The following is a 25,133-nucleotide window of genomic DNA, read 5'->3' on the forward strand; positions in this document are numbered from 1 at the left end:
GAGTATTTCATTGGGTGATATAGACAATGGCATCTGCTTTTTATAATAAAGTGTGCACATGCGAAGGGTGCATTAGTCGAGTCAGAGTTACACAGCATTGAAAAAGGCTCTTTGCCCAAACTGGTCCATGCTGACAAAGATCCCCAAGGTAAACAGGCAGACTGGAGTGTTTCAGTTTGAGATTGAGGAAATTGTGTAATTAGTATCACTGTCTTAATGAGGAAGGAAAATAATGAAAATTCATTCCTCTGGTACACTAATTACTTGGGCCTTTTATTGGCTCCATACTACCTCCTGCAAGCTTTTGCCTCTTGCTTTTTGTTAAGAAGATTGGAAGGTTTAAAAGCAAAAAGGAGAATTTTCAACTCCACATGCTTGGAGAGCCAGTATAATAAACATGGATAGAATTAATAGGAAAGCAGAAAACTGGACTGTTTATTCCCCCATAAGGTGTGGGCCTGTGGTGGCAAGGCGTGCTTTTATAGTCTCCCGAACTGTACTTAAACTGAATAGTTTTCTGGGGCAGTTCAGAGACAACCTTATCCATGTAGGCCAGAGTAGCTTATGATGACAGATAGTATTCCCTGAAGGACACAAATAAGAAGTATGTTTTTTTTTCTGGCAACTCGGTAGTTTCATGCGTAAAAGTTGGAGTTGGCTCCTTTTGGTAATATCATAGAGGATTGTCACTGGCCATAGAACCAACCAAGGAACTTCTGGTTTTAGCCAACTCTGAGAAAGCCACTTCTGGCAGCCATAACAACATCTGGTTATGTGGCACCTTTAACAATTTCTAGTGGAACTTGCATCATAATCAGCACTCAGCAAACTGATACCTGTGGTGGCAACATCCACACACTAGAGAGAAGGGCTGTGGAATTAGGATTAGATACAGCAGGGTGGGAGAAGGCTCGTTGGGAGTGTAAAACCGTATTTACAGTTAGTCTTCGTGTTATTGCTCTGCAAATTTTATGCATGGGTTTGAGATTTAATCCAAGATCATTTGGAAATGTGGAACTCTATTCAGATATAGACTGACATAATCTCAGTCTCAGTGGAAAGCTGCACTACCTTGGATTAAACAGAAATGACTCTGAAGAGTGTAACAGCAGAGATGCATGCTTTGGAGCATAAAAGAATTTCTCCTGCAGTAACAGTTCAGCATATTACTGAGGAAATACAGAAACTTGAGCAGTAAAGTCTTCAAAGGCTAATTGAGCTAATAGCACTTGGGAGCATTTTTTTTTCTGAATTCTGTATGTAACCTTAACCTCACAGGCACAAGTGTAACCTCCCATTCTCAGTCTTGTTGGTCCAGCACTACTTTCTCAGTTAGAGATATTGATGATCCAATTAATTAAAGGATTGAAAGAGCAAAGAAATTACAAAGTTTAGAAAAAATAGTGGTGGATGTGTGGAACTCACTCCTAAAGGGAGTGGTGGAGGCAAATGTATCAAATGGTAAATGGAAAAGCAGAATATACATTCAAGGGAGTAAAAGAATAGAGGGATATATCGATGTGAGTGAGATGACTAGGACTAGGAAGAAGTTCACGTGAATCATTAAACAGTGTGGAATGTGGTCTGAATCCTCTGATACTGAATATCTATTTCAATCATCTCAGGAAGTTTAGAAATATCAGTGAAGCAAATTGCAACATCGTCAACATGTGCATTTGGATTTTAAGGCACAAATCAAGTAAAAAAAAAAAAAAAAAAAAAAGTCCTAACTTGAAATGGGTATATAACCCAAGTGAGTTCAAATCCTAATCTGAACTCAGGACCCACAAATCCCAATCTGATTATGTACCTATATCTAAAACCAAATTTGGATAGGATGCAAATATAATTACCATTGGAGATTTAGTATCCCAATGAAAATTCCAATCACAGAGGACAATTACAAATATTATTCTCAACTATCATACCAGGACTTAATTTCTGTTTTTGATTGTTTCTAAAGAGCACAGTGAATTTGGTGGAAATACCTCTCAGTGACTGGTTGAGTGAGAGTGAGCAGTAAATGTCTTTTTTTACCTTGTAGCCCATGGATCCCACAGAAGGTCAGATAAATAGTGATGTCAATCATATTAATGTAGATCAGCTCACCCTCCTGACTCTTGAGGTGGAATAAAGCAAAACTAAAGAAATAAGTTACAGCTGTACAATTTAAGTGTAAACATAATTTACGTATGTCACTAACTGAGTGATTTTTCTGCACAATAGTTCCAGTAGGGGATTTACTTGGGGATTTGTGATTAACCTAATAATCCACTCTCAACTTTGCAGCATCTAATCCTCTTGGCCTGTTAAATCCATGGATTACATTATGAATGAACTCGTTGGCATTGGAACTTACAGGGCATTCCCAGATAGGTGCTGCTGCTCCGGCAAAGTGCTCTGCCCTGGATCCATCTCCTGGGTAGGTGACGGTGGCTCCATGCGCTGAAATAGTAATGGCGTTCGATTCTGTGTGAGATATAACATGGCCTAGGGCTGGCATCAGACAGACTTATGGGAATGAAGATATCAGATTCAGAATGTGATGCCAAAGAAGATTCATTTACTTCCCAGGTCCCTGTGGATTCTGGGAAAAAGGAGGTCATTTAACACCATAGTCCTGTGCGAGCTGTCTAAGTCATACCCTAAATATACACATAAATTACTGCTTATAAATATTACATAAAAAGGAATCAGGTTTTCTGTCACATTAGTCATAATGCATAGGGAAAACTTAGCTTATGAAAACATTTTTGATGTAGAAATCTTATTTGTATCATGGGGGAGGTTTAGACTGAGGTGGTGGAAGAGGGAGAGTAGCTTCCTATGCCTGAAGTTAGGAAGAGATTCAGTGCGATCAGACTGAAGACCAGATATTTCTCTTTCCATGACAAGACATAGACAATCAAAGCTGTCCATGCAAAGCTCAAATAAATTGCTTTCAGACTTCAGAACAAATGTCAAAAAAACATACCCAAAGAACGTCTCCTTAAAAATATCATTGTGCTCCTTGAAGATAGCCTCCAAAGAAATAATGGGGGATAAAAGATTCCATTATGTTTGATAGACTGCCTAGGGGCAGAGTTCATATCTCAGATGGGGAACTTGATACCTATTGAATACATCTCACATGAACTAATGCCAGTAATGGTGAGCATTAAATTAGCAGGATGTTGCAAAATGACATTAATTCAATGCTCCTCTTACCCTCTAAGCCTGACCTGATCTGGCATAAGGTTGGGTGCAGACCCAAAGCTATCTGGCTGATTCTTTTTTTGGCCCGTGAAACAGAGGTTAATTTGGAAATGGTCAATAAAAATCGGCCTTGCCACCCACACCTCATGGTTAAACTTCAGAAAGGTCATCATTTTCAATGGACTGAAGACTGCCCTAACAAGGTCAAAATAAAATAAAGTGCTGGAGGAGATTCAGCTGGTCAGGCAGCATCTGTGAACAGTCAACATTTTGGGATGAGACCCATATGTCAATTGTTTATTTCCCTCCACAGATGCTGCCTCATCCACTGAATTTGTTCTTGTTGCTCCAGATTCCAACATCTGCGGTCTCTTGTGTCTCCAAGTTCTAACTAGAAGTTTAGCAAAGACTATGTTACATTATATTGTCCCGTGTTCCTATGGTTCATGTTCCCATGCCCTTTTGCAGGAAGAAGAGGGAGAAACCATTATCCACTCTTGGGACAAGGAAAGGAGACACACACCTCACACCAATATAACAGCCTTCCTAGGAGATGACTTCAGAACAACAATGGCAGTGGACCATTAGCAGGTCATTTACCTATTGACTGAAAAACCAGGGTAACTAAGCAAAGTGAAAATGGGAGCAACACACATCAAAGTTGCTGGAGAACGCAGCAGGCCAGGCAGCATCTCTAGGAAGAGGTACGATTGACGTTTCAGGACGAAGAGTCTCAGCCTGAAACGTCGACTGTACCTCTTCCTAGAGATGTTGCCTGGCCTGCTGCGTTCACCAGCAACTTTGATGTGTGTTGCTTGAATTTCCAGCATTTGCAGAATTCCTCGTGTTAAGGTGAAATTGGGATACAGTTTGACTCCTGGAATTCCTATGTGCTTTACAATTGATTGGAAGAAGCTCCCGAGGACAGTAATTTAAATTTGGTAAATGTCTTAAATTTGATTTGGAAGATTTCACAATCTTCTGACAGATTTAATGTTAAATGACCATCCTGAGTAAATGAATGTCATCTGAACCCAAAGCATTCATTTAAAAAAAAGATCATGCAGGTAACTAGCATCTCTTCAGTGCTTTGAAGGCAAGATGCAGAAATGAAATCCGGGGTAAACCTTTCTCCATCATTTTCCGAACAGTCTTCAAGATGAAACTCCTTTTTTGATTGACAATGTAGGTTGGCAAAAACAAAAAGAATAAACTTTTTTGATGCCATTGTGGAAGACCGTAATTTGGCATAAAACTCTCTTCGAAACTCCTTTTACCAATGAGCCAATGTGAACTGACAAACTGCCCAGTCAAAATCAACGTCAACACCTGAGCAACTTAGTTCAACCAACTATTAATTGAATAGCAGTTTCATTTGCATAAAATTAGTTTGGCAATCTCAACAAATTTTGGTTGCTTACAAACTATGTTTGACATGGCTGTCTAAGGTCTGAATGACCTTAAATGTTAAAACTGGCTTGTGATAATAAACCAAAAGCAGGATATGCCATACCAGTATTTGTACACATTGAGTCAAATTTCTAGAGAGAGAGATGTTTAGCAGTATTTGTCAAACTGATCCTTCCTCTCCCCCTTTTGCTGAAGACACTGACTTGCATCATGTAGCTGCATATTGGAGTTTCCTGTGCGTGAATTGGGCATTAGCTTCAAATCCAAGAGTGACCCCAATGTTGAAGTACTTAATTGACTGTAAAGCACTTTGGTGTGTCTAGGAAGGGATGTGAAAGATGCTTTAAAGTGTTTTAAGTAATACTTAATATTGTTGAGCGCATTTTAAGGCTTGTCGTCTTCAGTTGTAACACTGGTTATTGGTGGATAACTTTAACACCACGTTAATCTATGACTAGGAGCAGCAACTGGCCCAGTTTCATACATGTGCACTATGTGAGGTCACAAAGCATTCAAAATAAATAGGATCCTGACATGGAAGAATTAACTACAGAAAACAAATCAGTGAGAAATGTATGGAAAATCTACAAGCACTAATATCCTCTGAGAAAATTCAGAGGTCTTATTTAAAAAAAAAATGTTCACAAGATTCAACAACATTCAAAGCTTGACACCATCTAGGACAAAGCAGATTGCTTGACTGACATCCATCTACCACCTTAAACTTTTGCTTCCTCCACTACCAGCACACCATGAAAGATATCACTGAAATACAAACATTTGTTAAATATGTTTAACTCCAGTCCAAGGATCTGGAGAAGTGTTGAGATTTATCTTCCAACTATGGATCCTCAGGAGCAATTTCCTTGTATTTTTTTCCTTGGTTGACTGTGTTAAATGTGACGTAAAGCGGAGGCTGGGTATTCTCCTTTGGAGACAATAGAAATGAATTGGAAGTGGTAGACTATCACAGCTGATATCACATTGTGTCTTCATTGCACTGTTTGAAGTCAAATTTCTGCCTCTCAAAGATTGAGTCTTGTTCCCTTTGCATTTCAACATCCTGATATTAACTAATGCTTGTGCTGCAATGCAGTTTTGCTCTTGGATCGACCCATTTCAAACACCGCAAGCCTGCCACCATCAGAAAGTAACATGAAGAGGAACCAGATAGGAAGGTCGAATGATGCATACTCCATGGTTTGGATACCCCAGATTTGCTGAGATGCAAAAATAACCAGGTTGGAAGCTCAGCATTGCCAAAGGAAAGTTCCATTCTCTGCTATTGTGAATTCTAACGTGAAGGCCAATGAATGGGAATGTGCAAGAAGCAAACATCACAAAGCAAAATTGTAAGCCGAGCAAATTAAGGAAAGCTTTGTTATTTCTCTGGGTGAGTCTTTGTTTTGCAGTTCTCTTTTTTTTTTAGGGTGCTGTCTGATAAAGTCTGATTGAATAGATGCTCTCTGCTACATTAGTACCTGCTCCTCATGGAGTAGCTGTAGCTTTTTAGCTTTGCTCTGCCGGTAGTATTCCATGATCATCATGGCCGCATAGATCTTCCCTACTGTGAGATCCGTAGCTGTAGGAGGGGGAAGGTGAGAGGATAAATTAGAAAGCAGGAAACAAAAGTTAACCTTGTTATAAGTTACTTGCTGACATCCCATCCCCAGACTTCTGTTAGTTTTTCACCTACTTTCTTCCAAATGCCTAAAACTGGTTAACTTTCCCAAGCAGTCATTAGGGTGAATACATTTTTTGACCAACTTATTTTACTTTAACCACGGTGCTTTTTCATGAAGGCAACTCCACAGAATGCAAAATACATAAGCAATCAGCTTTGGAGTTACCTATTAGATAAGATTAAATTAGTTTAAGCTATTATCACATAAAACCTGAGTGCAATGAGATGCCTCGTTACAGAATCCTACAATACAATCATACCCAATGAAAAGCTATTTTTAAATTACCCCACACATGGAACTCTTCCCCAAAACCCTGAAAGTGAATTTCTTTAAGCATGTGCCCAGTGAGAGTTGTCACTGAATCTTTTATCATTCCGGATGGTGAGTTTTATATCCTCACTGAGCTGTGCGACAAACAAAATCCTCCCGTTTCTAGTTTCTTTGCTGATTACAACACACTTGCCAGAGGAATCAGTTGTAGGATGGAAGAGTTCAAATCACCCGAGTACCTCACTGACCTGGACAGCTCGTGGACCCAAATGTTATGAGTTAAACCAGCTGTTTTGAATTTCACACTGTAACTATAACCTGTGCCAGATAAAGCAGTTGTATTCCTCCAGTAATAAAATGGTAGGAAAATACATAGTTAACAATAAAAAGCAAAACGTCAATATTACTGTGGTTGTAAAGTGCTTAATAAAGTTCCAGAAAATCAATATAACCATGGCATCAAAGTGATAAAGAGAAAATAAAAAGTTCATTGTCATCACTTGCTGTTTCTCTTATATTTATGATTTACATGGAAAGAAAGTTTTATAATCGAGTAGAATTCTCTAGACAATCATATATTAATATATTAATGTGAGTATAGAATCGCAATAAAACTTTGATCCTGTATTGTTCTAACCTCATGGGAATGTATATAATCTGTTGCCCAAGGTAAAAGGATAAATCAGTCCAGTGTTAAGATAAAAATAAGGAGAAGAGGAGGAACTGGAATGGTATGATTACAATAAACCAGCTATAAAAAGAAGCTAAGCCAAAAGTTTGAGGAAGGATGACTCTTGGAAAACGAACTCAGAAATCGCAATGAAGAATCTAGGATGAAGACACCAAAGCAGCAATTGTTCCCTGGAACACTGCAGGGTTAAGAAGATTAGCGTAAAATGCATGGCTCAAGGATTGATGTGGGAGAAGTGGGTTTGAAATCATGGGAAACTGGCACCAATATTGGGGAAGGAGGGAGCTGTTCCATTGGGATGGGCTCCACCTGAACTGTAATGGGACCTGGATCCTGGTGAATCGCATAACTAGGGTTGTGGATAGGGTTATAAACTAAATATCGGGGGGGGGGGGTTCAACAGATTGAAGAAATATGGATAAAATAAAAGGGAAAAGTGTGGAGAAAGATAAAGTAAAAGCAAAAGTTAAGAAGAAAGGAAGGGTGGAGTGGAGAAAGGTCAAGTGCGTAAGAGACAAAGATTACCCGATTTTAAAGGCACAATGAGTGTAAGGGCACTTTATCTGAATGCTCCAATATTCATAACAAGGCCGGTGATTTAGTGGCCATACAGTGGCACAGGCAATAAACCAAGAAATATCTGAGCCATGTAAGAATGGAACAGCAGTTGTCATGGGGTCTTTAACTTGTACATAGATTGGGTGAATCAAGTTGGTCGAGGCAGTCTTGAGGAGGACTTCATAGAATGCATACATGACAGCTTTCTTGAACAGCATGTTACTGAATCTACAAGGGAACGTGCTGTCTTGGATCTGGTTTTGTGCAATGCGACAGGTAAAGTTAGTGATCTTGTAGTTAGGGATCCTCTTGGAAAGAGTGATCACAGTATGATTGAGTTTCTCATACAAATGGAGAGTGCACTATTTTGATTTAAAGCCAGTGTACTAGGCGTAAACAAGAGAGACTACCATGGGATGAAGGAGGAGTTGGGTAAGTTAGACTGGAATACAAGCTAAGGGAACAAAGGGTGGGACGGTTGAGGAACAGTGAAGACTTTCAAAGAGATTTTTCATGGTTCTCAACAAAAATATATTTCAGTTAAAAGCAAGGACAGCAAGGGTGGGGAGAGCCAGCCATGGATAACTAAGGAAAAAAAGGAAGGCATTAAACTAAAAGCTTGTGTGTACAAAGTCGCCAAGACTAATGGGATACTGGAAGATTGGGAAAACTTTAAAAAGGAACAAAGACCCAAGTGAGCAATAAGGAAAGAAAGGGAGGATAGATTATGAAAATAAACTAGCACAAAATATAAAAATGTATAGTAAAAGTTCTTATAATTATATAAAGCAGAAAAAGGTGGCCATTGTGAATATAGGTCTCTAGGAGGACAAGAGGGGGAATTGATATTGGGTATGAGGAAATAGCCGAGGCTTTGAATAACTAGTTTGTGTCGGTTTTCATGGTGGAGGACACATCTAACATGCCGAAGAGAGGTGATATGGATGCGATGGGAGGTGAAGACCTCGATACAATAGCTATCACTAAAGAGATAGTGCTGAGCAAACTTGTGGGCCTAAGGATAGATGAGTCCCCTGGTCCTGATGGAATGCATCCCAGGGTACTGAAAGAAACAGCAGAGGTTTTTGTTGAGGCTTTGGTGATAACTTACCAAAATTCTCTGGACCTGGCAGATTGGAAGAAGGCGAATGTCAGACCACTTTTCAAAAAAAGGATGTAGGGAAAAGGCAGATTACTATAGGCCAGTTAGTTTAACATCCGTAGTTGGGAAAATGCTTGAAGCTATCATTAAAGAAGAAGTAGTGAGGCATCTCGAAAGAAATGGATCCATCATGCAGACATAGCATGGATTCAGCAAAGGCAGGTAATGTTTGACAAACTTACTGGAGTTCTTTGAGGATATAACAAGCGCAGTGGATAGAGGGGAACAGATGGACGTTACTTATTTGGATTTCCAAAAAGCACCTTATCGAATGCCATATAAAAGACTTGTCCATAAGATAAGGTTGCATGGAGTTGAGGTGATGTATTGCCATGGATAGAGGATTGGTTAACCAATAAAAAACAGAGTTGGGATACATGATTGTTACTCTGGTTGGCAATTAGTGGTGAGCGGTGTGCAGCAGGGGTTGGTGCTGGGCCTACAACTGTTCATGATGTACATTAATGATTGGGAAGAGAGAACCAAGTGTAGTGTGTCTAAGTTTGCTATGATACTAAACTGAGTGGAAAAGCAAATTGTGCAGAGAATACAGAGAGTCTGCAGAAAGATATAGATAGGTTAAGTGAGTGGGGCAAGGGTCTGGCAGATGGAGTACAGTGTTGGTGAGGCTGCATCTGGTGTACTGTGTGCAGTTCTGGTCTCCTTACTTGAAGGATACACTGGCTTTTGAGGCGGTGCAGAGGAGGTTCACCAGGTTGATTCCAGAGATGAGGGAGAGAGGCTTGTGAGGAGAGATTGAGTCGCCTGGGACTGTACTCATTAGAAAGGATGAGAGGAGATCTTATCGAAACATAAAATTATGAAAGGGGTAGAGAAGATAGAGGCAGGAAAGTTGTATCCACTGGTAGGAGAGATTAGAACTAGGAGACATAGCCTCAAGATTCAGGGGAGTAGATTTAGGATGGAGATGAGGAGGAACTGCTTTTCCCAAAGAGTGGTGGATCTGTTGAATTCTCTGCCCAATGAAGCAGTGGAGACTACCTAAGTAAATGTGTTTAAGACAAGGTTGGATAGATTTTTGCATAGTAGGGGAACTAAGGGTTATGGGGTAAAGGCAGGTAGGTGGAGATGAGTCCATGGCCAGATCAGGTCATGAATGGCGGAGCAGGCTTGATGGGCCAGATGGCCTACTCCTGCTCCTATTCCTTATGTTTTTAGTTCTTGTAAAGTACAGGGTGAAAAACGACAATAAAAAAAATCACAATTATTGGAGATCTAGAACACAAACAGAAATGACTAGAAACGCTCAGACGGTCAAGCAGCATCCACAGAGAGATATAGAGCCAGTATTTCAGGCGAATGACCTTTGATCTGTACTGTAAAAGTAAGAAACAAGCATGTTTTAAATTGTGGAGAGTATGAGGAGAGAACAGAGGGCATGCCTATGATAGCATGTAGACCAAAGTTGTCAAGCTAATTGCTGCTGCCAAAATTTAAAGCAGTGGTGTTGAAGTTAAATTCAGGACCTGATTCCAGAATGCCATTTTTTGGGTTTAAGTTTTCACCATCAAAAATGTACAGCACTACTCTACACCAGAGAAACACTGGTTTCAGAGCAGGAATGGTTCACTGTTAATTAAGCACGTGAGGAAATCCAGCTATCAAGAACTGCTAATAACAAAACAAACATGTAGCGTATAGCTTGTGGCTGCAGTGTTTTTTGCCTTTCAGGAAATGGAGATGAAATTGGAAACTGGTTCATTTTGACATTTGAGCTAATGAAATGAAAACAAGAACAGTAGGCAGGACATTAAAATATAACCTTACAAAAATATTTTAGCTGATTGAGCAAATGGGCAAGGCTGTGGTAGACAGATTTCAATGCAGGTAAGTATATGTTCTTTTATTTACATCTAAAAATAGAACAGGTATAAAGTCTAAATGATATAAAGCAAGAACAGTGGAGGTCTGGGTACACAACTGATTAAATTACCTTGCACTGTTTCGGAAAATACTTAAACAGGGTAATGGAATCCTGATCTTCACATTCAGAGAACTGGAGCGCAAAGGAGTAGAAGTAATACTTCAGCAATTCAAGCTCAGGCTAGACCACACAAGGAGCATTGGATGGCTGAAAGCCATTCCAGGCAGCATAATAAAGGATGTATTAAATGAGCTGTCACACTAGTTTACCAATGAGTCTGAACAAAATTACACGACACAATTGCACAACTAGGCCTGTATTCATTAGAGTTCACATGTCAAGGGAAGATTTAATTGAAGTTTTCAAGATACGTATTACAGGGAGCTATCTGGGGGTTGATGAAGACAAACAGTTTTCATCAATTACTGAGTTCTTGGCTGGGCAGCAAGATCTAAATTTAGAGCCAATCTTTTCAGGAATGAAGTTAGGAAAGACATGCGGGAGATTGATAGAAATTTGGAACTTTCTTCCAACAGGTGTTTGATAATAAGTCAATTCCTAATTTTAAATCTAAGATTGGCAGAATAAGTTAAATGGCCATCTTGTTCAAGTCATGTTCCTGTCAGAAGATTGTTACTGACAATATCATGACAGGAATCTGGCTAACTGGTTGGTTAAAACCTAGGGAGATGGCAAGGGAAGAAGCAAAATAAAGCTTTACTTACATTTATGAGGTGTCACTAGCAGATCAATTGTCTTCTGGGAGAGATTTGGCCAAATGGACATCATCTCCTTCCTCAATTCCCGGTCCATTTGGTGCTTGTCAGCCCCTCCTAACAAAGAAATAGGCAATATGGGATTGATCAATATATTTAATGCTCACTAAGCCACCATGGCTGCAAGAAATGTCTCTATGGGCAACCTATGAGGAGCCATATTTCCTCTGCCACCATATTTAAAATATCATCTTCAAATGTGACTAGCATATGGGGTTGATTCGGCATAGTCACTACACTTTGCAGTGTATAGGCCATTAAGAGTTACCTTTTGGCAAGATATTTTCCTTGTCCAGAAACAAAATAGCCCTGTAGCTACTGCATGCCTTAAAATATTTAGCTATTAAGGGGGAATGAGCTGCAGATTAAGAGAAACCACTTCTGCTGATTGTGGTCTAACATTAGGGGAAGATTAATAATTAGAGCCTGGGCAGTGGAAATTCGGAGCTCCTATCATAAATGAGATTTGAAACTGAATCAAATGTAAAGTTTAAATCTGAGATTGGTAAATTTCTAATTAAATAAGATATTAAGAAAAATGGAGCAATAGGTTATGTTACGGATCTGGCTTGATCTCACCAGGTTTGAGGGATTAAATGACCTTGTGATCCAAACAGGGATTACAAATTGCTGTGAAGTGCACTGATGAGAAATTAAGGCAGGTTTTGTTTTGTAGCAGTACATTAGACAGTCAGACTAGGCTCCTGACTCGGGTGTGAACCATTCAGTTTACTGATTCGAAGGTAAGAAAACACTTGGAGGATTTCATGAACCTGACCCACGTGTACCCTCTGGATGTAATGCCTCAACAGGAGAAAGTGCTTGCCTAGTCTGACCTATGTGTGAGTCCAGCAATGTGATTAAATGTGACTGACCTCTGCATGGAGAGTTCAAAGCCAGCTAAGGACATGCATTAAGATTTGGCCCAGCCAACAATGCTCACGTCTTGTAAACAAAGGAAAGTAAATGATCACCCTATGGTCTATTCAATGACAGTGATCCTGCACATAGTGGATGTTTCCATTAGTAGGAAAGACTAGGATCTGAGGGCACAACCTCAGAAAAAGTGGATGTACCCTTAAAACTGAGAGGAGGAGGAATTTTGTCAGCCAAAGGGTGGCGAATTTGTGGAATTCGTTATCACTGAGAGCTGTGGAGGCCAAGTCAATGGTTGTATTTAAGGTGGAGGTCGTTAGATTCTTTATTGGTAATGGGGTTAGGGGTTATGGGGAGAAGGCTGAAGAATGGGGTTAGAAATCAGTCATGATTGAATGGTGGAGCAGCCTTGATGGGCTGAATGACCTAATTCTGCTCCTTTATCTTATGATGCCACAGGAGTCAGATACTCAGCAAATGCCTGGATGCCTTTGAGTGAATTTTCTCTTTGTTTGTTATTTCCTGCAGCAGGACATTGGTGATAGAGCCTTACCTTTAGCTATTTTGATGTCCAAGGCTGTTCTAATCAAAGCCATGAGAGTGGAGTTGAAATGCACGCTGTTGTCCTCGGCAACTGGCAAGTCCATTCGCAAGAGCCTCTGTGGAGAAGCAATCACACAACAGACCTAGCCCAAAGCACCATTAGCCATCTGGTGCAAAGCAGAGGCAATCGAGGTTCCTTTCAATGTAGTTTCAAATAATTCATTCCATTTGTGTACTTAAGACACAGCTGCAATCAAATACAATGCACACACACATCCACACAAACACCCACTCTCTCACAAACACATACGCACACGCACAGAGTCCGCGGGACAGAACACAATGCATAGGCATTCCCAGATCCAGCTGAGGTACTGACATCCATTTCACAAACACAGAGGGATGCAGACACATGCAGCATGCACACAGGTACTCCCACAGAACAAGCAATGCAGTTACACTAAACACACAAGCTTCTAAGGATAAGACGCTGGATTCCATTGGCAGCTATGCTAATGCTTAAAATCTGCTCTCCCAGTGCAATGGAGCATCATTCAGAGATCATTAACAGCGGCATCCATTTGTTCCTACGTGAATTAGAGATGGTGCATTTGCTGCAATTGAAGTAATGGATTTAAAAGATATTTTCATCAGAGAAGTGTTATGCCAGTAATGGGAGAGGGAGGGGAGAGAGAGAGAGATAATGGGGAGAGGGAGACCATGGTAAAAACAGGATGAAAAGAGGTTTACACATGAGTAGGTGTAAAAAGTGACAGAACTTGACTTGTGCTGATTGAGGAATGGTCGGCACCACTTAAAGCTCAATTGTTCCAAAGGTTGTTCCTTAAAGGAGATACCAAGGGGAGTAAAGCCACAATATTTTTGTATTTGTTGTCTGTATTGTACCCTAAAAGCTTGTATAAAAAATCTGTCTTGGTATCAGTATCCCAATAAACAAGAGTGGGGACTGTCACCTTATATTTGATAAAATAAATTTGAGAAGTGCAACTCACAAGAGTTTGGACAGTATTAAGTTAATATCAGCTGGACAGACTTTTGAATACAAGATGCCTTACAGAAACATGAGGTCTGCTCACGCCAGAGTTGCTATTCTTTGGTTCAGAATCCAAAATGTAGTCCTGCCTGAGTTTTCCTCCTGGGAGTGGGGAATGGTCAACCATTCATCATCAGGGTGTTGACGCAAAAGCCACAATCTCCAACTGATGCGTGCATTTTGTTTTTGCCAAATAATGGGTCTGTGCCCACCACTGGAGCTTCAATGTCACCAGAAACCCAGTAATTTTCATGAATTACTAGGGAGTCCATATCCAACTGTGACACATCTCTGGCAACTTCAATTCACTCTCTTCTTGCATGGCCGACTTTAAAATCTCTGGGAGTATGTAACAGGACTGATTTAGTCAATGAATGACTAATCTTGTGCGAGTACTCAGAAGCTGCTTGGGTCCAAGGTAAAGTGATCAACATCTCTGCAGCAATGTTGTGCAGGGAGGAGGGTACATTGAGTAAGGGTTGCCTACACTCACTGCTACTGTAAGGGTTATTCAACTGATGGTAAAATGATCCATGTGGTTGTTGCCACAGCAGCTCAGAAATGGCATGCAAAAGCTTGATAAACCATTCTCCCCAACAGCACAGAAGTTTCCTGGCACTCCTTGTAGCCTTATCAGGAAGAACATGGAATGTCAAAGAGGATGAAGGTTAGGAAAATAAAGGAAAAGCCCATGGATGGAAGGGAAAAATTACAGATGAATGGAGACATCTGTGGAAACCAGAGGGTAAAGTTCAGAGGACAAATTCCAAAAAAACAAAATATTTAAATTTCTTAAAATATTTGGGCAGGTTCTGAGTATAAACTGTACTTATCAGTCGTTGTGTGATCCAGAAATGAAGAGGCTGGCTCTACTGTCAGAATGAGGTGTTGGGAATAAATTTTGTGAATTTTTTTTTTAATGAAAGTATCACCCCCAAAATGAAACTTTCCTTCTAATAGAGAATTTTACCAGCTAGGTGATTCTTGGAATGCCTAATGTTGGCATCATCTACTGCCACTGTTTGTGAAAGCTTTGAATTTTTAATCAGATACACAGCAGATTGCTTCCAGATTGAAAGGTGTGATTGGTGGACTAGTTAATTACTGAGGTAATATAATTAACATAGGGAATGTGTTCGACGATGGCATCAACATCCTCGTGTTCAGGTTTGACAAACGTGGCAGATAGCAGTGCCATAGCAATTTAGATAGGACATAAGTTTGACAGTTTAAACATATATTGTGTCAAATATAGGAATCAATGCTGGACAAATGAAAGATGGATGAAGTGGAGGTGCATTTAGAGATCCAGATACTTGGGTCATTAAAAACTCATGAACAGTTTCCAAAGAATAATAGAATAATGCTGACCTTTATATCTGGAGTTCAAGAGGTAGATGTTTTTTCCCCCTAGTTAATCAAAGTCCTGGCCAGACTACACCTAGAGTACTCGGAGCAGTTCTGGACACATCGTAGAATGATGGATTGTGCTTGTATGGACAGTGTAAGATTCATAAAGACAATAAGAGGTCCAAGTGTTGACAATTACGACAAGTAATTATACAACTAAGTTGCATTGTCTGAAATTCAGAAGTCAATGGTGGGGGGAATTGATTAAGGGAAACTGACGGGAGCTAAAGTACATACTGAAGTATATACTGGCAGCAGGATATGAAGATGAAAAGTTGCTTGCTTTTGAGGGTTTGTCAGGGTTCTTCTGAGACTAAAGGCAGGAAATATTTATATTTGTAGAGTGCAGGGGAAATTTGGAACTCTTCCACAAATGGCATTGATTTTAAATTGATATAAATAGATTTATGTTAATCAAAAATAGTAAAGTAATGGTGAAATTAGAACATGGAATAGCCAAGAATTTTTACTAACAAAATTGGCTTGAGGTACTGTTCCTGTTGAATGGGATGTTATGAAATCACAGTGGAATATATAGCGTAATTAGATGTATATATTGTTCAACAACAGCAACAGTTTGATGTTGTTGAACAATATAAGCAATAATTACAGTAAGAGTACTTATTGTTTATACTGGGAACAATTTTGTTGCTGTTCTAATGAAATGAATGCTATTTCATTGGACTAGCAGCAAAAATGTCCTCTGTTCCTTCACATGAGCATCGTCAAACAAAGCATCAAAGCTGAGCCACATAAGTAGATAAAAGGGTAGGTAGGAGCTTGGCCAAGAAGGGAGGTTAAATTATCATCTTAATAGCAGAGAGAGATTTATTTATTGAGTGGATTCCAGAGGTTTTGGCTTGGCAGTTGCAGCTATAATCACCTACAGTGAAACAATTGCATTTGGGAATGATCTTGGGTGTCCAGCAGTGAAGGAACACAAGAGATCTAAGGTTATAGTGCTGGAGCGGGATACAGAGACAGGAAGGGCAAGGAAGGATGAGGCTGATGAAGTACTAACTGAAATTGCTTACTTTTAAGCATTTGTCGGGGGTCAACAGCTAAGGAACAGTAGAAATGGGTGGGCAGCATTCGGTAGTGAATGGGGAGGGGTATATATGGACCATCCAAGGCTGAGAAGTATCAGAGGGGAGGGTGGACAACTTCCATGAGGTAGGATACAAGATCAGCCACCACTGTTCATTAACCAATTGCTGTTTTAAATCATCTCCCTGTGAGGGGCATCAGACAAAGGATAGAGTAAAAACCACTCGGTGTGAACAGTAATTAGTCCGTGAACGTGGGCTGTTCTAATACCTTGCACTTTAAGCCAGCAGTTTTCTAAACCATATTTCCTGCCCCATCTCAACCTATTGTCTAATATACTGTACAAAAGACTTGATTGGCTATTATAGAAAAAGTTTAAAGTAATATGAACTCCATGATAATTATTCTAGATATTTGTTGGTGTCTGAAATTTGCCTTTCCCTGTAAATAAAGCAAACAAAGGGCATATTTGGGAAGTGGATTACTCTGTGTAGTTCTCCTTCAACTGGAATGGCTACGATGGTGAATGCCCCTTCATGGGATAAATTTCTTTGATCTCCCACAGATACAGGGCAAAAACTCTGCAGCACTAAAGCATGATCTAAAGCAAAGATTGAGCATCTTTATTTTTTACAGCCTGATTCCAGCAACAACACTCTACATGAGATCAAAATTGCTGCCTTCACAACCAGTCCCTAATGCTTAAAAACTGGATGTTTATATTGTCTTAAGGATTTAAAAGAAGAAGTTTGAGAAGAAAGACAAAACAGAAAAGAAATATTATCCATGGGCTAGAAAAGAGAGGAAATCATGAATTATTGTGCATTTTAAGTGGAGAATTCATGCCTCGGTTTGGTGCATTGTTTTGCCAACATTGGAACTTTTAATGAGGTATTCTGCTGTAGTGTTATTGGAGGATAGAATTTGCAGTATTTCAGTTAACACTATTCATAATGTTTGCAATTGAGAAAGTAATGAAATTGATTTTAGCAATAAATATGCCATGATGTGGACAAGTAAATCAACACCAATCTATCTATCATGGATAAAAGTTGGGGTTGCCTCATTGTTTTGCACGAGACGTGCCTTTCAATGTTGGCACATCTTTACACCGCAGCATGCAGGATGAAGAGAACGCATTCATGATTAACTAGGTGTGTGGTATGGAGGGAATAAAGGGACCAATACAGGTTAGAACTGCATTGACAGAAAGAAAATAGGTAATAGCTGGAAAAGTTAGTAACAGCTAAACATTCAGAGGTGAACTTGAAGAGTACTTGTTGCTCTCCTTCAGCCTAAATACCTGAAGAGAAACTGAACTGCCCTCTCTGAAACACACAACAAAAGTCATGCAACCCACAGGAAGGGGAGTGTGCTTTTTGTCAAATAACTTTATATTTTCAAATATATTTTTAAAAATATTGTTTGGATCCATTAAATAAATGGTAATTTCCATTCTTCCCAATTGAGATTTTGCAAAGCTGAAGAGGACAGGGTTGAAACTTTCTTTAATATTCAGAATGTGAAAGAGTTCAAGGTGGTTTGGGGACACTTTGTAAATATTGCTATTTCCGTATAAATGTTCAGATCTCAGACTCACTGGATCTCCCCAAATCTCTAGGGGATCAACAACGGTGTTGAACTTGGGAATTCTGCACCTGGACATCTGGTAGAATGTGACTGCAAAGGAGATTACTGAAGATGCTAAGTTGTTCTGCAACTGTTTAAGCAGGATCATCTCTGGAGGGTCTTCATTTGAAGATTGGAATCATTTAAAGGGGACAATGTTAACTCAAGGGCAAATGAGCAACTGTACGGACTGTGATACAGAGGTCAGGGTCCATCTTTGTCACTTGCTGACAACAGGTGAAATCTAAGTTAGATCAATGCTTATGGGAGAAAAAAAGCTATGATTGTGCTCTTTGATTTCCATTATAACCAATACTGGGCCATGCACATCAACTCAAGGCAGGATCAGTGTTAGTTTTCCATGCCCCTCACCATCCCATCAGCCAAGTCATCTGCCAACACTCATGTCTAGGCTGATGAGAACACCTTGATCTTCAGGTTCCCCTCTAGGCCACCAATCGCCCTAACTGTTCATTTATTGTTGCAGGGGCTCCCCTCACTGTGGGAGCACCCTCACTGCTTGGATTGTGGCAGTTCAAGAGGTTGTCCCACCATCAACTTCTCAAGAACAATTAGGAATAGGCAAGGGACAGTAAATGCTGGCCTCGCCAGTAAAGCCCAGAAACAAAGAATGCATTTTAAAAGTATTTGTGGAAGCTACAAGAATTGGTGCTTTCGAGGGAGACAAGGAAAAAAAGTGGGCCTAGACTATGAAGCACCAATGGTTGCTAAGTTCACGATTCTTTATCTTGAATAAAACCAAACTGAGGAATTATGAAAATGTTAGCTTGCAGGGACAGGAATGCTATGGTACCAGTTATTATGTTATTGGATCGCTGAGTTTGAATCCCACCACAGTAGCTACGATATTTAACTGGGTAATTTAACTTTGAATAACTGGACTGTTAGTTAAAGTAAATGCGACCCTAAAGGTTGTCATAATTTTCCATCTGGTTCATTACTATGAGTTAGGGAAGGAATTTTGCTGTTAATCTCTGGTCTGGCCCATATGTGACTCCAAACCCGGAAAGGTGGTTGGTTCTTGACTGTTTCAGTTCAGGGGCATTTGGGAATGAATGATAAATGAGTGAGATCTGGGCTATATCTAAATATAGCTTAGCAATAGTGAGTATAAACTGAGATTCCAAAATGAATTATCGAATCTCTGAAGGATTTGATTCCACTCTACATTACTTTCTCACAAGATAATTCAAGAAGACTGGTAGTATCTCGGCAGCAGTTGATTGATTGTGTGTCAGTTCTTCTGACAAGGTACTGAGCCAATGAAAATTGATTGGAAGGGAGGGACTGATGGGAAGGTATTAAAGGAATGTGGGTTCAGGGAAGAACACGAGAGTTTGTTTCTGTGAGGTAGAGCGAGCTTTGACTTCCAGGCTCACTGATGCCACATTTATAAATTTCAACAGCAAAGGATGAGGTTTATTTAGCTCAATATCACAACCAGGGTCAAGTTGTTCAACCAGTACTCCGTGAATCAATTGTTGGTTTAAAATACTCCATGGGTGTGGACAGGGGTTTCAATTAACTGTACTGGTAAAATAAATTAACTAGATAAAACTGGGATGATTTGAGGTAATTGTTCCATCAACTTTATAAGTAGATTACGTTTATTAATAATCCCCTCTGACTCCTCCCACTTCATTTGGACTGCACGAACCCTGATCCTAACAGTTCAAAGGTCACAGAGCTTCTCCGACACACTGAACACTAAGGACACGTTTCTACCTTATAAGCAACTTGCGTAGGGCATTTCTTCCCCAGGCCTAAAGGCGGAGACATGTGCCTCAACATCTCATACATATCAGTGTAACTGATGCGGCCACTGTGCAGCAGAAATGAAACAATAAAGAAGATGCGTCCGTGACGAACGGAAAGGATAAAAAAACGGAAGGAAACAAACAAAAACAAACAAAAAATATTAGAAGGTTATTCTTTACGGGTCTGTCAGTCGCAGAAATTCACTCAATTCCTATGCAATGTCTAACTATTGCATAGACGCACAGAAAGATAAATCTGTTGTGAGGAGATGCAGTCTTTGTCAATGCAGTTTCTGTCCCCACAGCACTAATGAACAGTACTAAACCCAAGATGCCAAGTGGTTTTGGTTCAAACAAGCAGCAATGGCTGAGGCTGAGGTAAATATGTGCATTTTCCATGCTGGATTGTCTAGCTGACTGCATTTTCCTGTACATTCTACTCCAAGAAATGCAAAACAAGAAGGAAGCACACTCATTCATTGATGCCGAGGTTGGTAGCTTATTGGAAATCAAACCTTGCAGGCCACCCTATGAGGACATTTCTTGCCTAAGCCCAGAGGGGGTGAGATTACACGCAATAAACTGTACATATCCTTATAATGAATGCGGCCGCTGGAAAAAGAATACAATCAGTTAGTGAAAACAAGGCTGTGAGGTTAAAACAGAGCAGAACTTTCACAAATTAACACACAGCAGCTTTAGGTAAAATAAAAATCATCATACAGAACAGCACGTCAGAAAACCCAATTGGCTGGTTTGTAGTTTGCAGGCAGTCACATTAACCAATGCACCTTATAAAGGTGCCCATCTGTGAGCATCAATCCCAACCCTTCATTAGCAGCAAAAGCCACAACCTGAATTAATGTCTTAACCCATTCCCAATTCCTGGGCATGGGTTAAGGTACCAAACCAAGTGTATGCATGGAGGTAGAAATGAACCTGATTGTACTGACACTTGCAATTTATCTACAGCAAGGCCCAAACCTGTGATTTCAACCACTTAGAATGTCAATGGCAACGGATACAGAAGATCACAACCGCCTACTGTATACCTTCCCCTCACTAATCATCCCAACTTGGAAATACGTTTGTAGATCACTATTTTTCTGGGTATAGAAATGGGAACTCTGTCCCTGATTGCACCCTGAAAGTGCCTTTAGTCATAGTCATACTTTACTGATCCCGGGAGAAATTGGTTTTCGTTACAATTGCACCATAAATAATAAATAGTAATAGAGATAGTAACAGTAATACTACTATTAGTAAATAGTAATAGTTACAGAAATAATAAATAGTTAAATAGTAATATGTGAATTATGCCAGTAAATTATGAAATAAGTCCAGGACCACATCCAGTTACCACATGGACTACAGATTTAAGGTTTTTATTAATTTATTCTTGGGGTGTAGGCATTGCTATTTAGGCCAGCTATGATACCCAAGAGAATATAGTAGTGAGATATATTATTTACAGTACTATATTCACATGTATCATAGCTGGCCTATATAGCAATGCCTACACCCTGAGAATGAATTCATAAAAACCTGACTTATAAGGATCTTTCACAGAAATGATTTTAAAATGCAAAGTGCTTGCTTCAGTTCAGTCTGTTTGATTGACTGGGCTTGGTAGATGTTGCGATCACCTCAGAGAATAATAGCTCTGTTGTAGAGCCACTAGACTGCACACCATCATGAAGCAAACAAAATGAAGACCAATTTCTGTGGGCAGCTGTATTTGAATAATATGTTAAATTATATTATTCTTGCATTTGTGTAAAGTGATAGCCTATGGTTAAGGGTTCATTTTCAAAAGTTTATTTAGAATCACATTTCAACTGCAATGTTTATTCTGCTTACCACACTGCAGGGAGGAGAACATGAGGGTGGTCTTAGAGGATGCAGTCAGGGATTGAGAAGTTCAGTTATGAGGCTCAATTTAATGCTCTTCAGAACAACAATGGCTGAGAGGAGATTTAACCAAGAGGCTTTGAAGTTTCAGGAAGCCAAAGAGAATTAACAGGAAGGTCCTGTGAGGCTTGGTCAGTTATGTTCCACAGATTAAAGGTTACTGGAGAAGAGAGTGGATTTAAAAAAAAACTATATTGTGCATCTAGAATTTATTGTCAGAGGGTGGCAGAAGCAGAAGCTACAACTACATTTGAAATACACTTGACGTGCTGGAACCTACAATGCAACATCCAGCAAATATTTCCAATGGTTGTCATTTAGCCAACATGAACATAATGGGCCGAGAGGCTTCCCATGCATTAGCAACTGATTGCCATTACCTCTGGATCTTCAAGTAGACTTGTGGTATCATCACACTTAATTGATAACAGTCCCCAAGCTGCAGGGCAAATTGTAGCACAAGGTATCCTGAATTCTGGGAAGTATAGCTTTTGGAATAAAAATGCTAACAAACCAGCCAATCAATTATTTAAAGTTGCAGAGAATTGTAAAGGTTTCACTAGCCTAATTCAACTTTGACAAATGGCTATTTTAATTCAAATTGTGTGGCTTGTAGAGTTAGTAAACATCTTTAAACAGGACTGATTAACCATTTAATCAAGTTAGCTTTACTTACTGGGTGAGGGGGGCATGGTGGTGGAGAGGGAAGCCTTCAGAGTGGGAAGGTGAATAGAATCAATAGAATAAACAAGAATTGTGCTTCATAATAGGGACCATTATAGGTCAGCATACACAGGGATGATGGAATGATGCACAAGGAGCAGATTATTGGAAGAGTAAGCAAGACCATTGCGGGTGCAGCGGAATGGTTAAGCCTGCATGTTCCTTTGTACTGCAGTGAAGTAACCCTGTAGTTCAAACCCATTCAAATGAGACTATAACTGGATACTGCACTCAGTTTTGGTCCCCTCACCCAAAAAAGCACTGTGGGTATATATAAAAAAATGGCTAAACATTTGATCTGTCTTTCTTGAAGTTTGAAAAATGAGAGGTGACATTATTTCAAACTTGTAAGATCCTAGGGAGCTTGACAGGGTGGATGTTAAAATATTCTCATTTGCAGGATAGTCTTCAACAAGGTCCTAGTTACAAGACGTGGGGCTGGTTAACTGAAACTGAGGTGCACTGAAATGTGATCTCTGTGGGTAGTGAATCTCTGGAATTTTCTGGCTTCAGAGGATCAGTAGATAGTGGATCATCTTCTTCATGTGCCTTCCGCATTACACACTTGGGCAATCATGGCTCTCCACATTGAACGATCCCTCGCAGCGTCAATGATATCTCACACACTTAGATCTGTTAGTTCTTTCACAGTGTCCATATATTTCTTCTTTGCCTTCCTCTTCCGCGTTTCCCAGGCATACGGCCTTGTAATGTAAGGCATTTTATTTCTCCCTTTCTGATGACATGGCCCAGGAATTTAAGTTTCCTCTCATTTAATGTTCTCATTAAAGATCTTTTTGTATGGGCACGTTGGAGTACTGTCTCATTAGTTACCCTATCTCTGTATGATACTTTCAGCATTCTTCTAAGAAACCACATTTCTGTTGCTTCTAAGTTTCTTTGGAGTTCTGGTGTTATAGTCCATGTTTCGGAAGCATACAGCACGATTGACCAGATACTACATTTTAGTAGCCTAAGCCTTGTTGTCATAGAAATGTGTCTGTTGGTAAAAATGGGTTTCATTTTTTGGAAGTTGGTTTTGGCAATGGCAATGCTTTTTATTTCTACTTCTAGCATCTTGTGATATAAAGCTACCAAGGTAATTAAAGCTGGTCTTTTGTCCAATCTCTTGGTTACCGATGTACAATTGGCAGTTGGGAGTATCCTGCTGTTTTGATATTACCATACATTTGGGTTTTTTTTTTTACAGTTGATGGTTAGATATTGGATATTGACAAATATTTGAAAGATTGAGGAAGTGAGGGTTATAGGAAACTGGCACAGCAGAGATCAGCTGTGATATTGAATGGTGCGCCAGATTTGAGGGGCCTGGTGGTCTACTCCTGCTTCTATTTTCTTGTGGTACAGAAACACAGGCAGGAGATTATGATAATGAGAAAAGAATCAGTCCCAACACCGACCCCTGCGGAACATCACTAGTCACCAGCAGCCAATCAGAAAAGGCTCTCTTTATTTCCACTTTTTGCCTCCTGCCTGTCAGCCAATCTTATGTTCATGCTAGTATCTTTCTTGTAATACCATGGGCTCCTACCTTGTTAAGCAGCATATGTGGCACCTTGTCAAAGGCTTTCTGAAAGTCCAAGTATACAACATCCACTGACTCTCCTTTGTCTATCCTGCTTGTCACTTCCCCAAAGAATTCCAACAAATTTGTCAGGCAAGATTTCCCTTCAGGAAACCATGCTGATTTTGGCATACTTACCTTCAAGTAACCCAAAACTTCATCCTTAATAGTGGACTCCAACATCTTACCAACCACTGAAGTCAGGCTAGTTTATAATTTGCTTTCCTCTGCCTCCCTCCCTTCTTAAAGAGTGGAGTGACATTTGCAATTTTCCAGTCCTCCAGAATCATTTCAGAATCTAGTGATACTTGCATGATTAATACTAATGCCTCTATAATCTCTTCACCTACCTCTTTCAGACCCCTGGGGTGTAGCCCCTCTGGTCTAGATGATTTATCTACCTTCAGAACTTACAGCTTCCCAAGCATTTCTTATTAGTAACAGTAACTAAAGTACACTCACTTCTGTCCCCTGTTGCTCTCAAATTTCTGGCACACTGTTAGTGTCTTCCTCAGTGAAGACTGACACAATACCTGTTAAGTTCATCCACCATTTCTACGTCCCTCATTATTACCTCTTCAGTGTCATTTCTTCAGTGGTCTCATACCCAATTTCGCCTCTTTTTCTGTTCGTATATCTGAAACATTTTTGGTATCCTCGTTTACCTTCCTTCATATTCCATCTTTTCTTTCCTTATGGCCTTTTTAATTGCCTTCTGTTGGTTGTTAAAAACTTCCTAATCCTTTAACTTCCATGAATTTTTTGCTATATTATATGCCTTCCTTTTTGCTTTTATGCTGACTTCCTTTGTCAGCCACGGTTGTGTTACCCTCCCTTTAGAATACTTCTTCATCTCTAGGTTGTATCATAATACCTTACAAATTGCTTCTGTAACTCCAACCATTGCTGATTTGCCGTCATCTCTGCTAGTGTCCCCTTCCAATC

At 39.8% G+C, this 25,133-nt stretch overlaps 1 protein-coding gene across 1 annotated transcript in view; it reads right to left on the bottom strand.

Moving 5' to 3' along the window:
• Positions 1-25,133, bottom strand: part of LOC140191058 (voltage-dependent P/Q-type calcium channel subunit alpha-1A-like) — a 597,550-nt gene that overhangs the window by 58,339 nt on the left and 514,078 nt on the right. Inside the window, exons 40-44 of the mRNA XM_072248133.1 lie at positions 20,485-20,581; positions 13,062-13,167; positions 11,582-11,689; positions 6,087-6,187; positions 2,360-2,469 (exon numbers count right to left, since the gene is read on the bottom strand). Of these exons, the coding sequence (XP_072104234.1) occupies positions 2,360-2,469; positions 6,087-6,187; positions 11,582-11,689; positions 13,062-13,167; positions 20,485-20,581 (522 nt within the window). The remainder of the gene's footprint in view (positions 1-2,359; positions 2,470-6,086; positions 6,188-11,581; positions 11,690-13,061; positions 13,168-20,484; positions 20,582-25,133) is intronic.

Source organism: Mobula birostris, chromosome 32 (assembly GCF_030028105.1).
Source record: "Mobula birostris isolate sMobBir1 chromosome 32, sMobBir1.hap1, whole genome shotgun sequence".
Classification (NCBI taxonomy): Eukaryota; Metazoa; Chordata; class Chondrichthyes; order Myliobatiformes; family Myliobatidae; genus Mobula; species Mobula birostris.